Raw genomic sequence first — 24,534 nt, 5'->3', positions numbered from 1 at the left:
CAGGATTGAATAATCTGGCAAGTTAGAATGCCTACTCTGGCCTGTTTTCTAAAGACAGAAAGGATGCTTTTAGTATTCCTTGGTATTGCAAATTCCCTTAACAATCAACACAGTTTAAGGATATACTAGTGATGGATGGCTGAACTTCCTCTCCTTATGAATAAAGTTAAGATGTTCTTCACATTTTGTGAAAATGATATTTTTCTTGCATTTAGTGACACTGCCAAAACCGACCACTTTAGTGTAACAAGAAAGGAAATAAACTGTCAGTAATATAAATGCAGTTCCCCCCAAATGACATCCATCTTCCTTCAACATTACATAATCAGCAGGCTACCAAGAGCTTTAAGTTTCTGAGAGTTTTAGTTGACTTTTGTGAAAAGAATTGTACCAGTGTGCATGTTGCTGTTGCATACTCCTGGGCAGTGCTTTTTTTCTACGCATACCCCTAAACATTTTGTGAATCTAAGTTTGGCCTCATTGAGGGGGAGTATTTCAATATGGTCCTATCACCTCCTGGCAAATAGAAGGGGAAGAAATGGAGGCAGTGAGAGATTTTACTTTCTTGGGCTCCATGATCACTGCAGATGGTGACAGCAGCCACGAAATTAAGAGACGCCTGCTTCTTGGGAGGAAAGCAATGACAAACCTAGGCAGCATCTTAAAAAGCAGAGACATCACCTTGCCGACAAAGGTCCGTATAGTTAAAGCCATGGTTTTCCCAATAGTGATGTATGAAAGTGAGAGCTGGACCATAAAAAAAGCTGATCACCGAAGAATTGATTCTTTTGAATTATGGTGCTGGAGGAGACTCTTGAGAGTCCCATGGATTACAAGAAGATCAAACATATCCATTCTTAAGGAAATCAGCCCTGAGTGCTCACTAGAAGGACAGATCGTGAAGCTGAGGCTCCAAGACTTTGGCCACCTCATGAGAAGAGAAGAGTCCCTGGAAAAGACCCTGATGCTGGGAAAGATGGAGGGCACAAGGAGAAGGGGACGACAGAGGACGAGATGGTTGGACAGTGTTCTCGAAGCTACCAACATGAGTTTTACCAAACTGTGGGAGGTCCATGGGGTTACAAAGAGTCGGACACAACTAAACGACTAAACAACAATTTCAATATGAGTAGGAAAATCATAATAGCACTGCTCTTGGGCAGAATTTAAGCAACCTTGTTGCATTGGAAGTGCTTGAAAAACTGAAGAGGTGCCAATAGTTGTTAGCATGATTGCTCCCATGTTAATTTGAGATCTCATTGGCTCTATCTTTCCCTGCTTGCCAGAATAGCCTGTGTTTTCTGATCCCTACCTCTGATAAATCACTGTTCTAACCTTGTCCTTCCAGAGGATCCTTGTTAAAAAGTTTAATGTGAGCTGCTAAGATTGTTGTTTTTCATGGTTCAGCTCTCTCTCCAGGATCCTGGTTAAAGTTCAGAGTGGGGAGCAGACACATCACCAAGTGCTTGCGCATAAACCTTAAGGTACTGTACATTGCACAGCCTGCCATTTCCCTAACTGCAGCTGCAGAGGCATTGGTTGAACTGCTGATCACCTGTTATTGGACTGCTATGTGTTCCTAGCATAAAGCCCTGCTGAGGCATTCTGTCAGCATAGAAATATGAGAAGAAGCTGACTTATACTGAGTCAGACCATTTATCCATCTAGTCAAGTGTTTTTTACACTGACTTGCACCACTCTCTTCTGCCTTGGTCAGACCACACCTAGAATACTGTGTCCAGTTCTGGACACCACAGTTTAAGAAGGATGTTGACAAGCTGGGACTTGTGCAAAGGAGGGCAACCAAGATCATCAAGGGTCTGGAAACCAAGCCTTATGAGGAATGGTTGAAGGAGCTGGGTGTGTTTAGCCTGGAAAACGAGACTGAGACAAGATATGATGGCCATCTTCAAATATCTCAAAGGCTGTCACATGAAAGATGGAGCAAGGTGGTTTTCTTCTGCTCCAGAAGCTAGGACTTGGACCAATGGCATCAAGTTACAAGAAAGGAGATTCTGAGTGAATATCAGGAAAACCTGTCTGACAGCAAGAGCTGTTTGACAGTGGGATGAACTCTCTGGGAAGGTGGTGGACTGTCCTTCCTTGGAGGTTTTTAAGCAGATGTTGGATGGCCATCTTATGGATTTAGTTGAGATTCCTTCATTTCAGGGGGTTAGATGACTTGGGGTCCCTTCCAACTGTATGATTCTTATACTCTCCTGATTTTGAAAAAGTCACATTCCTCATGAAAGAGAGGGGAAACATTGATTGCTGCCTTAATAATCTTGTTCCGTTGCTGGTAGATTGTACAGTGAGAAAAGGGCAAAGGAAAGGTGACTACGGCGGCATTTGTAAGGAGCAGATACATTCCTCCCTCCTCTCCCCACCCAAGCATTATTCTGCCACTAGTGAAGTCTCATTATTTCTGAGTGTCCTAATCAATAGGGTCGTGAAAGATTGATTTTGGCAGCTGTCACGCTGTTTATGACACAGATCATATATAGTCATTTATAGAAGTGGGCAGTAATTCTCTTGTTAACTTGCAAGTCAAGAAATCAGTGGACACATCTTGCTTGTCAGGGGTGGTGAAAAAGATCTTGATAGTGTCACTCATTGACTGAGAGGAGGAGACTTGACACTGTTAATTGAATTTCCCAGGGGAACATAAAAAGAAAGAAAGAAAGAGACCCTAATACCATGCCGTCAGGAGGAAGGAGGGGTGGAAACAACACAAGCTGTCACCATGGGGGAACTGCTTACATTGATTTAACGTTGCTAATGGCTGGGCCTGGATGAAGCATTGCCCAAAGGGAGAACAGAGTTCACCACAGTTGCTCCTTCACACTTACTAAAAGTCTTTCAAACTTGTGGCCCTTTTACTTGTGGAGTTATAAGAGATAATGCACAAGCAGTATTAAAGTGACTTAAAAATAGCTTAAAACAAACGAGACCACTCGTATTTATGTTCTGGCTCTGCCACAACAATTCCCCTCCCCTAATCCCCCCGACTGTAACATTTCTGGCTACGGGCCTGAGACTGGAGTACAACCTGGTGTGTGTTTCTGCATAATGTGAAGAATGGCCTTTATGAATGAAACATTCTTCCCACATGGACAGGATGCTGCACTTCCGCCTGTCAGGCCTGCATTCAAATCCTGAAAAGCAGAGAACTTGTTTTGGGGACATGCTGCACCCCTTGATTTAAAAAACATGGAAATATTGGGGCTGTCTTCCTCTGTATGAGCTGTCCAGGTTTTGAGATCTTTCAAAGAAGTCCTCCTCCCAGTTGTACCTGTTTGGCTGGGACATGAGAGAGAGCCTTCTCAGTGGCTGCACCCAACAGTGGAGCTTTCTTCCTGAAAAGACTCACTCACCTCTTTCTTGTCCTTTTGCTGCCAAGCAAAGTCTTATATTTAGGAAATATTTTGGCCTTCAAGTGTCGCTCTTTCTTGATTTCTTGTCCCTCTTACTGATTCAGTTGTCTGCTGTCTTATGCTTAATGTGTTGATGTGCTATGCTTTGATGACATGGCTTTTTCGATTGGTTTTAGTTTTGTTAGCTGCTTTGAGTATCCTCTTAATAAAAAGACAGGTTTGTATGTGTCTACTGTTGTCTGTAGACCAGGAATGAGGAACCTTTGGCTCTCTTGACCCTGTTGGACTTCAGCTCCCATCAGCCCCAGCCAGCATGGCCTGGGGGTTAGGGATGATGGGAGTTGGAGTCCAACAGTTCTCGATCCCTGCAAAAATAGTTTAGAGTCCTTACCTCTTCCACCTGGGGCTGCTTTTTGGATTTGAGCTTTGCAAAATTTAATGCAAACTGACCTGATCTGAGCCTCCTCGACTGATTTGCAGATTGGAACTTGTTTATTCTCTGGCTTTCGCTTTTCCCAGACATATCAACCCCCTTTCTCAGTCCAAAAACAGAAATAAATATCAAAGTATGTTTAAAGGTGCAATATTTGAGGGAGAACACATTCACTCAATGCATATTTTAAGAGAAAATACATTGAACTAATATTTTATATGGAGTTTTCCAGTGAATATGTCTTTTCTTAAGAAGTTGGGTGCAAAAACAAGATGGTACAATTTACGGGTGAACCCATATGAAAGCAGCATGAATCAAAAGTGGAAAGTTTTGTTTTCTCCTTTCCCAGTTCCAGGGCATTTCTCATTTGGCAGAGAAACATGATGCCTTTTTAATACCATATATTGACTTCAGCATTGCTGTAGGAGTCCTCGCTTCTTTAGCTTTAAAATGTCTTTAGTCTATATCATTAAGCAACTTCACTTGCTGTGTGTATTTTTTTAAGAACAAAGCACAACACTCCTGACCTCCTCCGAGTGCTCCCTTAGTGACCACTAAGGTTGGCTTTTTTTAAAGAAAACAAGGCGTCAAACAACATTTTGGGGTTTCATTCTGTTTTTTAGATAAATTTGCCGTCCATTGCTTCACCAGTCATGATGTCAGATATTTACATTTCAGTCCAATGTTTGTCGTAACTTTCAAATACAAGGGACTGTGGGCAGACAGTGTTTATCACAGTGGAGAGACAGTCGGGAATGGTTGGCCTCAGCGGTGCAGAGTCCGGCTTGGTTATTTACTCTAGAATCTGCACATTGTCAGGACCGTAGCAAGTGGCTCATTGCTGCCATGGCCGTCCCATCTGAAGCTTTGAGGCGAAGGGGGATACACTGAAAGTTTCTTTTAAAAATATACATCTAAGAGTTGAAGCAAAATCACCATATCAGTAGATTTTTATAGTATCTGGAACTCTTAGGAGTTCCTGCAATTTCTTTAGAGATGTATTTTCTTTTTTATACTAAGTGTGAAAAGGGGTAGCATTCTTTCTGTTGGTTTTACAGATGAAATTAGCATTTTTTTAATGGATTGTGATTTTTAAACGTTGTGTTTTGTTTTTATTTATTTGTCTCTTTTATTTTTTGGTACACTGCAGTGAATGGTAGATGGTTTATAAGTTCTTTAAATCAAGGATGGGGAACCAGTGGCACTTCAGATGTTTTGGGACTTCTAGTCCTATGAGCCCAAGCAAGCATGCCCAGGGGGGAGGAATTATGGGAGTTTTCATCAAACAGTTGGGGGTCCAGAAGTTTCCACCCCGATATACACATAAAAAATTAACATCTGCTAGCAACAGTTTCAAAACTGAGTACAGGATGGAGGTCAAAAAGATGCACAAGGGTGGAAGGCTTTGGGACAACACCTTCTCTTTGAGTTCCAGCGGGCGATGAGGTGCCTTCTGGGAGCAGCAGCATCTCCACTTGAGGGATCTCCAGCAGTTGGGTGGGGAAAGACGTCTGAGGCAAGAGCGCAAGGCCCCTTTCTCATCTCACCCGGCATCCTGTACTCCCAGGGACCAACCAGATACCTGCTGGAAACCTGCAAGCAGGACTCATACACAAAAGCCTCTCTCTTCCTGTTGCCTCCAGCAACTGACATTCAGAAGCATTGCTGCCTTGGACTATGGAGCCAGAGCACAGCCATCATGGCTAGTAGCCATTGATAAGTCATCATTGATAGATGAATTTGTCCAGTCCTCTTTTTAAACCTCCCAAGTTGGTGGCCATCACTGTCTCCTGTGGGAGTGAGTTCCATAGGTCAACTGTATGCTGTTTGAAGAAGCATTTTTATCTGTCTTTGCAACATTCAGCTTCACTGGATTTCCCAAGGTCTAAAGAGGGGGGAAAGCCTGCCTCTGCCCCCTCTCTCCATGACATGCTTAATTTTATAAACTTCTATCATGTCACCTCCTACTTGCCACTTCTCTAAACTATAAAAAGCTTTCTTCATAAGGGAGTCACTTGATCTGCTTGAACATTTTGGTTGCCCTTTTCTGAACCTTTTCCAACTCTACCAAAACTGCACAGTAGTCCAAATGTGCTTTGTAAAATGGCATGATGATATTGACAGTTTTATATTCAGTTCCTTTCCTAATGATCCCTAGCATCTGGAGGGCCACCAATATTCATTCACGCTGCTTTGAGGACATCACTTTTTCCTGAGTTTTTTTGCACAAATATTTCGTGGGTTCGTGTTGTCGCTTCTTATTTCCTCTCCTCCTTCCATGTTTATTGGGAGGAAGAATCTTCCTCTTCTGCAACAGTTCAGGGCAGGTGCACCATCTCCATGGGGCAGAAACCTCTACAGCACCCCCCATGTCCACAAGGATGGGGCCAGGAGGCCTGAAGGGATGCCGCCCCAGACTGTGCAGCGTCAGCCTGACAGGCGAATGTCACGCATGCAACACGCAATGCATGGGGTGTCACTTACACTGCATGCATGACGTCATCCCCCCCCCCCCAAAAAAAATGTTAGGTGCAACTCAGTGCCTGTGTTCGGGGGTCGGGAATGTGGCCTTACTTGTGTCAACCAGTAGCTTCCATTGCACAGGCCCCACACCCCACGTCAGAAGACCCAGCAAATGGACCCAGCATGCATTTTGTAGCATCATAGATCTTGCCTAATCTGAGCACCAGTTTGGTTTTTATTTATGGGGAGGTTGAAACTCTTTTTCTCCAGGAATCTCTGTTGTAAAACTGTATTGGTGCATAAATGTCCTGCTGTTTGTTTGTTTTTCCTGTAAACACACACACACACACACACACACACACACACAAACACAGAGGGGGGGGTACAGATGCCTCAACTTGGCCACTAGAGGGAGCAGTGCTGGCAGGAATATGGTGCTGTCTTTGACTGGGCTTGAAATCACAAAAGCTGAAAATGGGGGTCTTCTATGCTCAGTATTCAGTGTAACGTATGAATAAAAAGTAAACTTTTTAATCTATTCCTAGGCATACTTATACTGAAAAAACAAGTTCCAGCAACTTCAGTGAAGATTAATCCCTTACGTATCTATTCACAAGTAAAGCCCACGTTATTAAGCAGGCTTGCATTTGAAAAATAGGCAAACAGTACAGGAGACAAACAGGGACGCGGGTGGCGCTGTGGGTTAAACCACAGAGCCTAGGACTTGCCAATCAGAAGGTCGGCGGTTCGAATCCCCGCGACGGGGTGAGCTCCTGTTTCTCAGTCCCTGCTCCTGCCAACCTAGCAGTTCGAAAGCACATCAAAGTGCAAGTAGATAAATAGGTACCGCTCTGGCGGGAAGGTAAACTGCGTTTCCGTGCGCTGCTCTGGTTCGCCAGAAGCGGCTTAGTCATGCTGGCCACATGACCTGGAAGCTGTACACCAGCTCCCTCGGCCAGTAATCTGGTGGAACGCTCTGTCACAAGAGACTAGGGCCCTGCGGGACCTGACATCTTTCCGCAGAGCCTGCAAGACAGAGTTGTTCCACCAGGCCTTTGGTCAGGGCCCAGCCTGACTCCCTCCTCTGGCAACCTGCACAGAATTTTGCTTAACTGTTGCCATTAATTTGATTTTAATTAATTTTTATAATGGAATGTTTTTAGAATGTTTGATTATTTGATTGTTTGATTATTTAATTGTTGTTAGCCGTCCTGAGCCCGGCTTCGGCTGGGGAGGGCGGGATATAAATAAAATTTATTATTATTATTATTATTAAAGCGAGATGAGCGCCGCAACCCCAGAGTTGGCCACGACTGGACCTAATGGTCAGGGGTCCCTTTACCTTACAGGAGACAAACACCCTCAAAGGCTTCTGCTCAAATTCCTCTGATTGCACTATTTTTTCCATTCTTGTGATGACCAGCTGGAAGAGAGAAGTTTTTAGGGAGAAGAGCTGGAGAGGCCTTAGTGTCCCATCTCTCTTTCACTGATGAAATGGCTCCTGTGTCATTTGTAGTACACTGGTACCTCAGGTTAAGTACTTAATTCGTTCCGGAAGTCCGTACTTAACCTGAAACTGTTCTTAACCTGAAGCACCACTTTAGCTAATGGGGCCTCCCGCTGCCGCCGCGCCGCCGCAGCACGATTTCTGTTCTCATCCTGAAGCAAAGTTCTTAAGCTGAAGCGCTATTTCTGGGTTAGCGGAGTCTGTAACCTGAAGCGTATGTAACCTGAAACGTATGTAAGCCGAGGTACCACTGTAATTCATGTTAAGAAATCAGTAATTAATATTGATAATTGGGTGCCTGAGTTTGCTTCCCCTCTTTCCTCCCCTCCCCCTCCCCCTCCCTTTCCCCTTTCATGTCAGGTATTTTTAGAATGTAAGCCTGATTTTGGGGGGGGGGGTTGCTGCTTTCATTGCTTCTAAGCCACTTTGAGAGCCTTTCTGGCTAAGGGGGAAGGTATAAATGCTTTGAATGAATAAAAAATAACACTCTGGAGAGTGGGCAGTAGGAATGAATTGCAAATTCTGCCAAGATTCAAATAATTTCAGCAAAAAAAGTTTGCCAATTGACCTTTCTCTATTTTTTAAAAAAAATAAGCATCTCTGAATATACACCAGTTTACGTCATTTGTTTTTTGCAGAGAATTTAAGTTTTTTCTTGGCACAGAAACAGAATAATTAGTCTTGTGTGCATGTGGTGATGGGGATGCTGCTCGTCTAGGACCCCTGCCAAGAATAATCCCAGAGCCTTCACACCATAGGAATATATATAGAGTTGCAATCGAAATTATTCAGCCCCCATTGCATAGCTGTCAACGTTTCCCTTTTTTAAAGGGAAATTCCCTTATTCCGAATAGGATTCCTTGCAAGAAAAGGGAAAAGTTGACAGCTATGCCCCATTGCAAATCAGGTTTATTATAAAATTTACTGACTTTCACCCCATTTGAAATGAGCAAATCAAACAAAAGCAATTGAAATAGGTCAACACAACTGATGCTTCAGGTGGTTCCCCCAAATTCAGCTGAAATTGCAACTTCTAGTGGCTTCTCCAGTCTCACTATTATTCAGCCCCTTCATGGCAAGCATCTTTAGTACTTAGTAGAGCAGCCTTATGCTGCTATGACCTGCTGCAAACGAGAGGCATAGCCAGACAGCAGCTTCTGGCAGCGTTCCTGAGGAATCTGAGCCCGTTCCTCCTGAGCAATGGCCTCCAGCTCAGTAATATTATTTGTGTGCTGCAACCACCTTCTTCAAATCCCACCAGAGATATTCTACGGGGTTCAAGTCAGGTGACTGTGATGGCCACTGTAGAGCCTTCCAGGACTTCTTCTGCAACCAAGCCTGGGTGAAATTGGAGGGATGCTTGGGATCATTGTCCTGTTGGAAGGTCCCATGACGCCCAAGCTTCAGCTTCCTCACAGACGGCTTGACGTTTCCTCCTAGGAATCCCTCCTGACTTCCACATGCTGCAAGTATCCAGTGCCAGAGGATGCAAAGCAGCCCCAGAGCATGATTGAGCCACCACCGTGCTTCACCGTAGGCAGCGTTCTTCTCAGCGTATGCTTCATTCTTCTTCCTCCAGACTTAGCGCTGATCCACGGGGCCAAAAAGTTCCAATTTTGTTTCATCCCTCTACAGAACAGAATCCCAAAACTTCTGTTTCTTATTTATAGGATTTTGAGCATATTGGAGCCAACCTTTCTTGTGCTTTTAGGTCAGCAGTGGTGTACGTCTTGCAGTTCTAGCAGGGAAACCTGTGCTTAGTACGTGCCTTACTGTGCTCACTGAAACACACCCACCCACCCCTGGTGCATCCTGCCCCAGCCATTCTGTTGGCTGGCTCCCACTCCCAGTCAGCCCTGTCCTCCCCCCTTAAAGGAAAATAACTAATATAAAAAAGTAAGCTAAAAATACAAATGCAAGTTAAAACTACTAGTTCTCAAAGTAAAACAATTTAAAACAACACCCCCCCACACACAAATAAAAGCCCCATCCCTATTAAAATAGTAACTTTGTAGTCACAGGTAAGAGAGCATAATTACTCTTTATAAACCTCAATACAGATTCAAAGGATTCCCATATACCCTAAACCAGTAAATTAGACTTTGAACACATTTATCCCCAGTATGATCACAGCACCTCCTACTGCCTACTGTATTAAGTAAGGACTAGGTAGGGTTTTCACACCCAGGCTAAACTCGCCTTGCCAATAGCTTCTACCTGCCTTAGCAAACGTCCCACAGGCCAGATGACTGCATGTTAAACTTTCTTTCCAGTCACTGTTACACTAAGGAACTGTTACTGGGATCTAAATGAGGTTGCAATTTCTACTGGAATAGCTTGCATGGTAATCAAACTCCTTTCTGAAAGAAATGTCAGAAGCTTTATTGCTTAAATGAGGGAGAGGGAATTTCCATATCGGCTTAGCCATGCTGGCCGCATGACCCGGAAAACTGTCTGCGGACAAACGCCAGCTCCCGCAGCCTGGAAGCAAAATGAGTACTGCACCCCAGAGTCGCCTTTGGCTGGACTTAACCATCCAGGGGTCCTTTACCTTACCTTTTTTCTATGCTAGATGAAGAGCGGAACTTTGTAAAGAACTTAGAATAGCCCTATATTTCTATATTACTTGAGAGACCGGGGTTGAAATTCCTGCTCCATGAAACTCATCAGGTGACCTTGGTGAGAGAGCCATACTTCCTCAGCCTAATTGACTTCACAGGCTTGTTGTGAAGATAAAATGGGAAGGAAGAGAACCGGGTTTGCCACCTTGAGTTCCTTGGAAAAGAGGTGTGATATAATTTTAATAAAATAAAACAAGGTTGCTTCCAATGACAGTTATCAATACATTGTGGCTTTAAACACTTTGAGGTTTTATACCACTTTGAGGGTAGGGGGTAGATTTCAGATAGCAATTTATTGTGTTCCGATGTGGCTGAAGGTATTCACACCCAATGAGTTCATAAGTGCATAGATCTCAGAATACACAGAAGATTGGATCCAAAGGGACCCTTGAAGGAATCTTCCACCCAAGTAGGCAAGTAGGCTCTTAGAAGAGGTATTCCGTCCTGTAGGAGAGATGAGGGAGATGAGGGAATGCCTCATTTAAGAGGATGATTGTTAGAAGATACATGTGCATCGTCTAAAAACAAAATGGGGGGGGGGGGTTGCTTGCAAGTACTTAATTTCAATCTGCCTACATAGTTAATAGATAGGTCAACATCCTATGATTATAAGTTTAAAGCCTGGTGGTGGTTGTGATGATAATAAACCAGTTAAAACCAGTTTAAACCATTTATGAGCTTTAACAGATTGGTAAAGGCATCTGACGTTTGTAATTTGGCTGCAGAAGAGTCTGCGGAACATTTTTAAAGGAAACAGGGATTTTTAAAATAACGAAGTAGTTAGCCAGCTGATTTTCAGCTTTTCCAATCCTACAGATTCCAGACCCAGACACCCACCTCTGCCTTGTAAATGAATGTGCAGAGCCTTGTTCCCCATCTGCTGCTGCCTTTGCCTACAGCCAAGGAAGCTCTTCTCCCCACCCCCACCTGGGCCTTGATCACAAAGGACGTAATTATTGTCTGCGGGAGAGTCAAGTACAAAGACAGTTCATCCAGCCTGACCGCCACTGCTCTATGGGCCACCAAAGATTAACAGCTGCTTCTCCTTTGATTAGGTTAGGTAATAACAGTTACTTTAGTTAATAATTGGATGGGTTCCCAGTCTGTGTAATTCAGGTTTAGGCTGTCATTTTTTGCTGGCATGTAGCTGAGCTGTAGTATTGGAAGGGAGCCTGTAATCCTATCAGCTGCCACTAAAGTCATAGCAGATTCAGATCCATTAAGGTGTTGTGTCAGGTAGAGAAATAAAGAAGCCACACGGTCAAGGTGCAGGCTTTCTTCTGTGTCTAATCAAATCTGAACCAAATAGTTTTTTAAAGGGTGTTTTAAACACAGTATACATATATGAATACAAAGAGCTTTGTCTGCTTGGGCCTGCTATTTTTTTCCCTTCCATATATATATATTTCCTATCTGCAAAAGCACTCATAGCATTTCACAGTTTAAAATAACAGGTAGTAATTCAGTTAAAAAAAATATGAAAGAGGACAAGTAGGGAAAAGGAAAATAAGCAAATTCAGATATTACAGCCTCAGTTCTTGGGGAGGAAGAGCCACGTGGCCTTTGGTCAGACTAATCATGGGGATGCACATTGATGGAGCCAGATTTGAGAGGGGATGAACAAAATGGCAATTAGAATAATAATATAATTGTAGTTGGAAGGGACCCAAGGGTCATCTAGTCCAACCCCCTGAAATGCAGGAATCTCAGCTAAAGCACCCATAACAGATGCCCATCCAATCCCTGCTTAAAAACTTACAAGGAAGTAGAGTCCCACTGTCCAGCAGCTCTTACTGACAGAAAGTTCTTCCTGATGTTTAGTTGGAATCTCCTTTCTGGTAACTTGAAGCCATTGTCCTAGCCTCCAGAGCAGGAAGAAACAATGAGACCCCCTTGAATCCAGAGATTTGGATATACGCCCCAAGTTTAGATTTGTGACACTTGGCCATTTCTGCCTGTGGTCACACCTTGGACAGTGGCGAACTCAACGGTGTTTTCATTGCAGGGTGAAGTCTTTCTCCCCCCAGCTCTGCTCCTGACAGAGACTCCAACCCAAGTGCTTTCAGGATCAGGACTTCTTCTGGTTAGAAGGAAGCTGGGGTTGAAAGGTTGACTCTAAGAACTCTCTCTTGCTGTCAGGCTAGTGCTGGCACCGTGCTTTTCCTAACGAGCTTCCTGTTGCTTGCCTTGTCAGTCTTTCAGATAGTTCTTCTTCTATGCCAGTAATCCTGTCTTAGGCTCCAGTGCTCTAGTCTTTTCCCCTAGCTAAACAGCTCTCCTCATCTTGCTTGCAAGCCCATGTCTCCACGAATACCAATTTCTGTTGGTATTCAGCTGCTGGATGTTCCAGCTGTGGCAACCGTTGGATGCATAGGTCTTTTCCACATGGATCTCTTTTCTTTTTAGCTGGAGATGTCAGGAATTGAACTTGTGACCTTCTGCACACAAAGCATGTACTCTTCCGCTGCACTGCAGCACCTCCCCTGTGTGGTCCCTCCTCCCTTTGAGCATGTGGAACTAGCTGTGTAGTTCTCTGTGTCCTGGTCAAATTGCCCAAATGTCACCTAAGTTCATACATTCTGTGCGCAGACTTGGCATAACCAAAAGCAAACAATCCCTAAAGCGAGGAGCATGAATCATCGGGGGGGGGGGGCAGTAATAAGGTCCTTTTGCTTTGCATGGCTTGGTTCGTGTGTTTGTTCATTCACAATAGAATTGATTATAGGTAGTTCCCACTAGTGGTTGCCAAGGTTTCTCCAAAATATAGTCAAAGCGAGAGGTGTTTCTTTTTCTTTCCCCCGGTTATCTGGCTAAGACCCAAAGAACTGTGTGACTGGTTCTGCACACCAAAAGGATTGGTTTACCTTGCTCAAATAGCTGCCTCCTATGTCTTTTGGCAAACTTCTTTTGAAACTGAAAGGACTTCAGTGGCATGGAGGATCCAATACCTGGAAGTCAAAGAACCCCACTATCTCAATGGAAAACTTGGTGCTTGGCTGAACCATTTGTAGTCAACATTTTAATCAGGCACACATGCACCATGACCAGGCATTGAAGAAACATGCTCTCACGGAAGGCAGTGATGGCCACCAACCAAGAAAGAGGATTAGACAGATTGACGGAGGAGGAGAGGGATGTTGATCACTCCTAGAAAGGATGGCTGTGCTTCTGCCTCCACAGATGGAGGCAGCAAGGCTTCTGGAAACCACAGGAGGGAGAGGGCTCTTGTGCTCTGGTCCTGCTTGTGGGTTTTCCACAGGGGTGTCTGGGTGGCCCCAGTGGGAACAGGAGACTGGTCTAGATAGGCCTCTTCTGGCCTGATCCAGCAGATAGCTCTTCTTACATCCTTGAGGGGAGTTCATGCCTAGTTCTCAAAGGTTTGCTGCATTTGAATGTGCACAAGAGTTCTATATAGCACTGAACAGTAAACTTGTGCAGTCAGACAAAACATTGCCTGATAGATCAGTAAAATACTTGGACTAATTACTCTTACTTTTTATGTTTTCAACGCAGAATACAGCAGATCAGGTTGCATTTCACGTGGCAGGGGGATTTACAGCCCTGGAACAAGTCCTTCAAGTTGTGACAACTTCGGCCAATGTGAATGCAGTTTCACGAATCCCTCTGAAGTGAGTAGGATGTTTTTTCCCTTGCCTTTTTTTCGCGGTCAGTAAATTAATGGCATCATTGGTGGCTAGAACTATTTTTCTGGCTCTTGTTCTATCTGGTCTTCCTGTTTATTGATCTGTAAATGATAGTTGAATTTCAGAGGGTTTTATATGGTTGTGTCCTGCTTTTGAAATCCTTTGTGCAAGGCAGGGCCTGACGCCAGAGCAAGTTTTTAAGCTATGTATTTATTTAAAATGTTTATATGCCACCTTTTGAGACTCTTTCAATGCAGCTTACAATGAAAACACAGAAATACAATGAAACTGCTGATAGATAAAATACTAGATGAGACTAGAGGATAACACAGGCAACCCTTCTAAAATTACTAAAATATTAAAATTATTTTAGATGGCTTTGAGTATATTTTCACACGCTTGGACTTGCAGTTGTTGCGTATTTGTACAGAGAAAGTTATCTTGTCAGTCAAGAGCATAGGAAGATGCTGCCCCAAATCTATGGTAGGTGCCAGATTGCCATAGGTTCCATTTTGTGCCCACATGGAGCCACTTGGCAGCTGAAGTGACTTCCTCAGCACCAGTTGAAAAACTGTTCTGCCAGTGCATCATGTGTTCCCCCTCCCCTGGAACTGAGAAGCCATCATGCACAGGCTTTTGACTTTGATTATTTATGTTGGTGGGATCTGTTGCAGAAGCTTTGTGCTACTTGTGATCTGTAATTTTGAAATGATTCTTTTGAAACTAGAGGACTCGTTGAAATAATTTTGTGTTGGGCAATGGTTTTGAAACCCTACAGGTTTTGAATACCTTTGCAAATTATTTTTGGTTACCTCCAGTCTACCAGATGGTTGTGTATATGCAAGTCTCATTTCACCCCGCTGCACTCCCCAGCCATACCCCATTTTAGTGCTACCTCCTCCTCCTGTCCCTTCCATTGAAGAAGGAAGAAAAGACTTTGCAGGCAAGTTTTCCTCCAATTTCTACTGATGGGGGAAACTGGCATCTAGGCTGAGAGTATGTAGGAAATGAGCAGCAAAAAGGTGAGGGAAGGCACATGAGAGAAACGTGGAACTTAAAAGAAGGAAGTTCCTAATGAATGCTGAACTGCTTTCCAAGTTGTGTGAATAGAGCCTTTTGTGAGGGTTGCTGGATTTCTATGGTACCTTTGGCAGTGATTCCAATTGCAGGTTCAGAACAGGCATACAGTTAATCATAGATAAACCTTGGCAAATACTAATTTCAGGGCTTCAAAAGAATTAATCAGACCTTGCAGGCCAGCGGCTGAAGAAGGAGCCAAAAGCGTTTTCTTGTGTGTGTGATTGTTTGTGGCTGATTAGCTGCTTTCCCTGTGCAAAGGTCAGAGGGGGCAGGGTTTCTGTTGAGGCAGGTGATTAGCTGTGGGAGGAGCTTATCAGACCTTGCAGGCCAGCGGCGCGCGCCTAGCGGCGCGCGCAGTTTGATCCGTCTTTTAGATTTAGGGGAGCTAGTCTCAAACGTTTGTTGAGGGAGACCTAGGTTTTTTGGGGGGGAGTTATTAGTACTGTCTTCACACTTTTTATGATGCAGGACCGCTGTAGCCACCCCCAACAACACGTTCTCAAGATGGAGGGGGAGGGAACAGCTGCAGTCGCCTGCAGTTCCTGCGCAATGCTTGCCATCTTGCCAAAGGTTGCAGGCAGCTTTACATGCAGCAATTGCATGTTGATTGCCCTCCTAAAAGACAAAGTCCAGCAACTGGAGGAACGTGTAGCTACACTCCAAAGAATTAGAGAGCTGGAGCTCTTCTTGGAAGCAGCAGAGCACACCGTCTCCACCAAGGAGGAGACAGGAGACTCCCCTGGGAAGGAGGCTAGTTCACCAACACAGGAGCCCGATATGTGGAGAAACGTGACTCAAAGAAGTAGGAGGCCCAGGGTTCGCTCTGATTGTTTAGAAATACACAATCGCTTTGAGGTCCTCTCCCCTAGCATGGAAGACGAAGAACAGACTCCATTTGAGGATCTCTCCCTCATTACAGTCGATCAGGTATATGAAGATGAGCAGCAAAGTCAGCCCTCAGGGAATGTGCAGGCGACCTTGGAACAGACAGCTCACGGAAGAACCCCGACCAAACCTAAGAGGAGGCGTGTAGTGGTGATAGGGGATTCACTACTGAGGGGAACAGAAGCAGTGATCTGTGGGCCTGACAAGATGTCTCGGGAAGTGTGCTGTCTCCCCGGGGCTAAGATCCAAGATGTAACTGAACGACTGCCAGGAATCATAAAACCCACTGACAAATACCCCTTCCTCTTGGTTCATGTGGGAACCAATGACACTGCAAGCAATAGCCTCCAGAAGATAATCATAAAAGGAAGGATCCTATGTAATTCCAGTAGAAGCCTACATGGTATCCAGACAAGTGCAGAACGCTATATATCTCACAGTCATTGCAGTTACTGATTTTAGGGTCACTATGACATGTTTATTGTATATGATGATCCTCTAGATTTCAGCAGTCATGAGATACCAGGGGTCATTTCAGAAGTACCTGAAAATTCAAATAGTTTGTAAAGGTACAGGCAGCAATTTCCTACCTATCTTTTCCCTGCCATTGCAACAGAGTAGTGCTCTGGGTGTGTGTTGTGCTTGTGACAGGAAGAGAAAACAGCCTAATACTTAAGGACAAATGGTAGCGTGAATGGAAAAACTCCTTTGTGACTGGTGCTCAGTTTGCACACAAACTGAAACAAAACTATGACTCAATGAGCATATGTTAGTGTGGGGGTACCCAGAGCAAAAATTGTGATGGCTACACTCCCTGCTCCCTCCTCCAGCTGTGCTGCCTGGAGCTAAGCCATGGTTTGGCTTAGACTTATTTACAAACCCAGGCTTGTCGTTTGTCTTGCAAGCTGTAACTGAGGTTGGTTGTTCATCTTCTGCTTGCAGTTTGGTTTGGGGAGACAAAACATGAGCCCAAGTTGACACATAACACTAAACCAAACCATGACAGAGCTCCAGATAATGCAGTGGAGCTGGGGCTGGAGCAGGAGGGAAGCAGCATAGAATCCACAGGCGCGCACGCTCTCGCTCTCTCAGCCATAGTTTGTCTTAGCACTTTAGGTGAACCAGGCCAGTATTAGTTAAGGTTAGTCTCTTCCACATTCTCTGCTGTAGATGGACTGTTCTACAGAGGAGCTTCCATTAGACAACTTTCTAAAAATCATCAGAGGCATTTCCAATATGGTTACCAAGAGCAATAGGCAAATGCCAAACATATTGTCCACGTTGTTATATAACTGAGGGTAAGCTCTTGTCTGCCAAGTAACACAGAACTGGCAGATTTATAAACCCCTTTAAAGCAAACAACGTAGAATAAAAACCCTAGATGAGGCCCTTCAGAGAAACTTTTCAGTCATAAATTACATTGACGTTCCAAGAAAATATGATAGAGATGATACGCTTATGCAGTTTACGCAATGATTTAAAAACACCAGTTTAGAGATACTGTGGCGTGCCATGGAGAAAGAAGTGTCGGGTTATATGAGGGCAGCATTTGGGTGCTGAGGAACCCTTCGGAGGTAATGGAAGCCTGCCACAAATTGTTCCGTAAGCATCATGGGACGCCTCGGGGTTCTCATGCTGCTGCTGGTGACACGTGAACCCCCAGCGCCCCTTGGGTGGAGCTGAAGAAAGGAAAGGACCAAGACAGAACGAGAGCTCCAGACAGCTTGCCGGCGTGGCCGAGGACCAGGGAGGCGGTGAGGTGTTGGTAGGAGAGGAATAACAGGCAAAGGAACTTGGCCTAGTGTGGGATTGTATGGCAGAGGTCCGACGCTTCCCAAATCTATCCCATTGAAAGGTATTCCTCCCACCTCAGCCTGGTGCCGCTCCTTGTGAAATTCTTGCTTCTAAGCAGCTCTTACATCTGAAGGTGTCTTTATACTGCTAACCCTGCCGGGCCTCCGGATAGTGGTGGCTGGAGGGCCAAGAGGAAGAAAAGAAGGCAGGTGGATTTCTCAAGCGAAATCTGCTCTGGAGGGAGGAAAGTGAAGCAAACTTTTCGCCTGGGCAACACGTCTGCGGTGCTAGAAAAATAGCCTGCAGGGCCAACTCTGTTTTTGGGAAGGTTGTCAGCAACAATCTTTCCTGATATTAGTTGTTTCTTTTGGTTTCAGTCGGGTTTCTTTGTTGTTGTTACACATTATCCTTTTAAAAAAGAGAAAATAAAAGGCCCCAGTGGTATTTTAATAACATACCTGTTTATGTCTCCCTTGGGGTGGATGTGAGGAGATTATATGCACTGTTATCCTCATCTCTTTCCCCAAAATCCTGGCAGCATGGGGCAGCTCAGAACCTTAATCCAATGTCTACAAGATAAAGCTTTATTTTAGCAAAGGTTTAACGGTATGCCTTTTGTTTTGGATTTGCTGGTATTATTAGATCAGCAGGGTAGACAGTGCTATGAAAAAAGTTGCATTTGTTCATGAAAGATGAGGGTTGGTTCCCTTACTGCCCACTAATAAAACATTCAATCTTAAAAAATAGAGGATACATTTAATATTATGAGCCCTAGAGATGAAAAGTTTTATTAGAGGCATGTGCAGAAAGTCAACAAGAGCTGCATATCAAAACCTACAAATGAATGTAAGAAGAGGAGTCACATAGCTGCTTCATAAATTGCTCAGATTTGCTACTGAGTGTGCTTGGCACGTGTTTGTGTATACCTGTATGATAAACGTTGCGATATCTGGTGCAGAATTGTGATTTGGTTAGGAGTAATATATTTAGATAGACATTTTATCCTGTGCTTCTAGTGCCTATGCACTACTCAGGGTGGCTTATAGCAGAAAGACAGGTCCTTGTCCCAAGGAGTTTACAATCTAAAATTCAACACAGGGGAAACAACACAGCAAAGAGAAGTGGATGCAGTTGATTTACTTATTGCATTTATAGGCCATCTTTCCGCCATATAGTTCCAGGCAACATATATATTTCTCTCTCTCTCTCTCTCTCTCACACACACACACACACAGAGAGAGAGAGAGAGAGAGAGAGAGAGAGAGAGAGAGAGCAGCAGCAGCAGCAGCTGCAAGAAAGACTTATGGTGCTTCCTGCTAAAAACATAAAAGTCAGGTGGTTAAGTTAACTCATACACAGATTTATAATCGATAGTGTTTGCTGTAAAAAAAATGGCTGTCACCCAGAGAGGCAGCTTCTTTACATGCTCCAAAGGGCTTCTTTCCGCCCTTGCACAGCAAGCCAATGTGCTGTATCCCCAACTGCTTTTGAAAACCCAAGTAAGAGGTTGCCATGTGTGGCTATGACTGTATGAAACAATGCAGGTCCACATCCTAATTGGACACACAAACTAGACCGTATTTTTCGCCCTATAGGACGCACCGTCCCATAAGGCGCACCTAGTTTTTTGGGGGGGAAATAAAGGGGGGGATTATTCCCCCCCCCAAGCACGGGGCTGGGGCGGGGGAAGCCCGAGCTTCCCCCGACCCCAGCCCCCAGAACAGGCAACTCTCCGCAAGCCGTGGGAGCCCGGCGCTGGGCTCCCGCACCTTGCGGAGAGCTGCGTGAAGCCTGGGCACGCTGAGCTCAGTGCGCCCAGCCTTCGGCATGCAGGCAACTCTCCGCAAGCCACGGGAGCCTGGCGCGGGCTCCCACGGCTTGCGGAGATCTGCGTGAGGCCTGGAGAGCGAGAGGGGTCGGTGCGCACCAACCCCTATCGCTCTCCAGGCTTCAGCGAAAGCCTGCATTCGCCCCATAGGATGCACACACATTTCCCCTTCATTTTTGGAGGGGGGAAAGTGCGTCCTATGGGGCGAAAAATACGGTAATTATTTGGATCCTGGCCTATGTCTATAGCTAATAAAATGACAGATTGGGAAATAGAATCAACCTTCATATAAATTATACAGATTTCTATCATCTATCTGTCTATCTCATGTTAGGCAGTTGAATCTGAGGTTTGAGAGAGTGTATGAGTGTGTATATGCATGCAAGTGTGGGCAAACAGAAGCACTCTATTGTTTTTTATTATTATTTTCAAGGTACAGTACTAAAGATTCAAACCTTTTCTCTGTAGCTGCATGGCTTGGAAATTCACTTTTAAGAAATGGAATACTTGCATTTATTACCTAATGTAAGATTTTTGTAGGAAGACCGGCTACAAATCCCTAAAATATTTTCATGATTTTGCATTTTGGAGCTTTTGGGTGCATTCACATGTTACAGTAAGCCATAGTTGATGGTTTACCATGAACACATGTTGCATCCACTTCCCTCCTCCCCTGGCATGAGCAGGAGTGACAAACCATGATCACTGAGGATAGTGGCTTGATTCACTCCAAATCATGATGTGTTTCCAAGTCTTGTTCTTGACTTAGTAGTTGGAGTTGGAGTAAAACGAACAATGATCCATGGTTTTGGCCTAACACTAAGCTAAGGATCATGATTTGTTGCTCATGCTAGGGAAAGTGCAAACCTCCATGTTCACAGCAAACCATTAACTATGGTTTTCCATGATGTGCAAACTGGGCCATAGCCAGACTTGAAATTTGAAAAACCATAGTAAATTCTATGACGTTTCCAATTCTGACTTTCTCTCCCCCCCCCCTTTCCTTTGACTTGAAGAAATAAGCAGATGATAAATGTGCTGGGCTTCACACAAGTTGCTGATCCGAGGCATGTGGAAAACAGTAGCTTATCCATGTGTCTGGGCCATCACCTGTGGCAGGTAGAGGAGTTTGCACTGATATAGCTTCAGAGCCTGGCGTTCTCTGGTTCATGGGGTCACGAAGAGTCGGACACGACTAAACAACTAAACAACAAAGCTTCAGCAGTGCTACTCTGGCTTGGCAGGTAGAGAAGAACATCTTGTTCTGCCAAACATCAAGTTATAATTTCATTATAAATCTTTCTTTTAAAATATCATAGGAACGTAGGAAACTGTCACAAGCCAGGTCAGACTGTTCATTTGTCCTTCCCAGGGTTGTCTGCCCAGACCGGCAGTGGCTCTGCAGAGTCTCAGACAGAAATCTTTCCCCATCACCTGCAGCCTGGTCCCTATAGGGGAAGATGCCCGGGATCAGCCAGGAAACCCTCTGCCTGAAAAGCATGTGCTCTGCTATGGAGCTCTGGTGCATCCCAGTAAACAATGCACCTATTTTTTACCATTGCATGACAAAGTACATGTAAACATGCTGTGAATCAAATTGTACATAGTTTCTTGCAGCCAAATCTTAGGAAAAATAGGAGGGATTTACTAGAAAAGCACAACCATGCTTCAGAGGTAGACAGATTGTAGGGTTCAAGCTGATTTAGGGAACCTAAGACAAAGCAGCCACCAATCATATTACATTCAACTATTATAATAAGCTCTTTGCATGCTGGATATGCTTTGAGGTGTGTGATGCTGGGCAGGGGAAACACCAATTAACTAAATCCAATAAACTGAAGCTCAGTCCAGATAAGACAGAGGCAATGTTAGTGGATGGTTCCCTAGACCAGATAGGTGGAAGACTGCCTGCTCTTGATAGGGTTTCCCTCCCTCTTAAGGAGCAGGTACATAGCTTGGGGGTGCTGCTGTGTCCACTGCTGTTGTTTGAGGCTCAGGCGGCCTTCTGTCAGCTTCGGCTGGTGGCTCAGCTGCATCCCTCTCTGGACAGGGAGAGCCTACCTTCTGTGGCCTACATTCTGGCAACCTCAATGCAATGCATTATGCTGCAATGCATTATGCGTGGGGCTGCCATTACAAAATGCAATGGCCAGATCACTCACCAGAACAAGACAATTTGAGCATATAACACATATAATCTGGCACAATTGCACTGGCTGCTGATTAGCTTCTGGGCCCAATTCAAAGTGCTGGTGTTGACCTTACAGAGATCAGGACCTCAATACCTTAAGGACTGCCTCTCCCCATACAAACCAATCTAGACGCTGTGCTTGTCATCTGTGGCCTTTCTTTGTGTGCCTTCTCCCTGAGAGTTTTGGAGGGTGGCAGCAAGAGAACAGGCCTTTTCTGTGGTGGCTTGATTGTGGAATGCTCTCCCCAGAGAGACTCACCTGGCACCATCGTCACATGTCTTTAGGCACCAGGCAAAAACATTCTTCTTTACCCAGGCCTATGGCTATTAAATATTCTATGGCCTGTGAAAAGGGGGGGGGGGCGACTATTATTATGATGACTATTTTATTATTAGGCTGTCTGTCTGTATGCTTTTTACTGTGTTTTTATCATTGATGTTCTGTAATGTGTTTTTAATGTTGTACTGCACCCTGGGACATTTTGATAAAGAGTGGTATATCAATTGAATAAATCATAATCCCAGTGGTGCAGTGGTAAAACTACTAGGGTTAGGGTTAGGGTTAGCATACTTGCAAACCTGTGCAGGGTCCGGTATGGTTTCAGATTAAATGGGGACCTGCATGTTGAGATTCCTGCATTGCAGGGGTTGGACTAGATGATCCTCGGGGTCCCCTCCAAATCTACATTTTTATGATTCTATGAACAACATACATGGAAAGTGGAATTTTGCAAACCTTTGTGTTTAAGTGGGGGTGTGGGGGTGTCTTGTTTTAATTCATAAACCATTTCATGCTCATCTCAGGGACCTTGTACAGAAATGGTAACACTAGACAGCTGTCGTTTCCTTAATAAGATTAAAATTAAGAAATTAGTTTGCTGACTTTAATCTGCCATTTAACCCTGTAAACCACCTGGGACCTGCTCTGCTGCCAACACTTTGCATTCTGAATTTAAAAATTCTATCTCTGAACCTGAGCCGACAACATTTCTGAATGTATTCTGATCATCGCTGTCTGAGGTTAACAAGCTTATACTGCTGGTTTTCTGCCTCCATGATGTAGCATAGAATAAATGACAGAATTTGCCTTTGCCGCCTTGGTTCAAATGAACTTTGTTTTTTTTCTCTTTGGCGCTTCAGTTCCCCCACCCAACCCTTCACATAAGGATTTCTGTGGGAAACCATGAAATGGGGGTTGTTAGTCTAGCATAACTCCCACAACATGATAAGAATGATTTTGAAGTTCCTGAAGTTTTACCACTTGGGGAATGGATGCTTGTGTGAGTTGGCTTTAGAAATGTTGCAGTAAAACAGCCAATGTGTGGACTTTAATTCAAGATAAACAATTAAAAACATTTTCAAATAAATTTATTTTTCAAACTGTAGGTGTTTTAAATTTATTTTTTGTGTTAAGCAAAAAAAAAATAGAAGAGGTTCTTTATTAATAAATGACAAATCTTGATTGATGGCCTTGAATGATTTTTAAGAACAAACCATTTTAGTTGTCCTTTATAGGCAGGATATGTTGATGTGGAGCTGACTCACCCAGATTCAAATAAACGGTTGGATAACCACACTGCCGAGTTACTATTGGAACAATGCCTTGTTTTTTGTTTCACAAATTTAATTTCTATGAAATATTTCTCTCCTGCCTTTTGAGCATGCGATTTCTAAGGTTGTGCAGAAATAAAATGCTAACATAATAGTATGTTGTAAAAAATGGAAGCTGGCTACTTTAAAAATGGTAGGCAGAAATCCACACAGAAGCGGGAATAATTAAATATCCTTAAACATCTGTGGAATTTTTGTTTAACCTAATATCCAAATGTCAAAGCTGGCTCCAGGTTTGCGCAGGCCCAGTCTGGGCACTGTTCCCTGTCAGTGGGCCATAATGGACTTGCTGAGTGGCTGTCTCTGGACACCCTTTTTATTTCCCATAATGCTCCAGAACAGTGTTTATTATGGGAAATGAAAAGAGTGGCTAGATCCAGCTGTTTGGCACTGCTTGGAGTCCCCAGATTTTGCAGGGGGGGTTAAGGGAGGCCAAGGTCAGGTGGCATCCGTGGGCACTTTCAGGGCAGCTGTTCTTCCAAATGGCACAGCTGCCTGGTAAATCAGCAGATTGAGTTGCAAGACATTATCTCTGGTTGACAACCAGCTCACCTCTGAAGGTGGGGGCACACAGAATGAGACCTACTCTGAAGTTGTCAGGAATTGGGCAGGTCTGGCAGAAGAAAGGCAACTGGGCAAAAGGAAGGACATAACCTTTCCTATAGGAATCTTGACAAATAATCCAATCACAGTCCCTACTGACAAGCAAGTATATACCTCACATTTGCTCAAATGTCTGGTGGTCACTGTAGATGTAAGATTTGCTTTAACTATCTAGCCTTCCATGGGTGTAGACAAGGAGGGACAGCTGCCCCCCCCCCCAATCAAGTAAATCAGTACAAAATACTTAACCAACTAAGGTTCTGCCCCACCCCCAACATAAATTCTGGCTTCGGCCATGTACCCATCCCTATCTTGAGGGCTCTGGATGGGCTGCAACATCTTTAAAACCCATGAACAAAGCAAAAGTTTACTAATCTCAACATGGTTAAAGTAAAACAATTCCGATACTGCTTTCCTTTTGGCTACAAGAAGCCATAGCACAAACAGAAACTTGGCCATGGGTTTTAAATGTTCCTCTTGTTCTTCTTCCTCTTCCTCTT

General features: G+C 44.2%; 1 protein-coding gene across 7 annotated transcripts in view; it reads left to right on the top strand.

Annotated features, from left to right (window-relative positions):
• The window catches only part of SCAPER (S-phase cyclin A associated protein in the ER), a 195,031-nt gene that overhangs the window by 114,855 nt on the left and 55,642 nt on the right, over positions 1 to 24,534 (top strand). For all 7 annotated transcript variants that reach the window (XM_083398951.1, XM_083398947.1, XM_083398946.1 and 4 more), the window contains one exon: positions 13,912 to 14,027. In XM_083398951.1, the coding sequence (XP_083255077.1) occupies positions 13,912 to 14,027 (116 nt within the window). The remainder of the gene's footprint in view (positions 1 to 13,911; positions 14,028 to 24,534) is intronic.

Source organism: Podarcis tiliguerta (assembly GCF_965153285.1).
Source record: "Podarcis tiliguerta genome assembly, chromosome: 9".
In the NCBI taxonomy this organism is placed as follows: Eukaryota; Metazoa; Chordata; class Lepidosauria; order Squamata; family Lacertidae; genus Podarcis; species Podarcis tiliguerta.
This window is presented reverse-complemented; position numbering and strand designations above follow the sequence as displayed.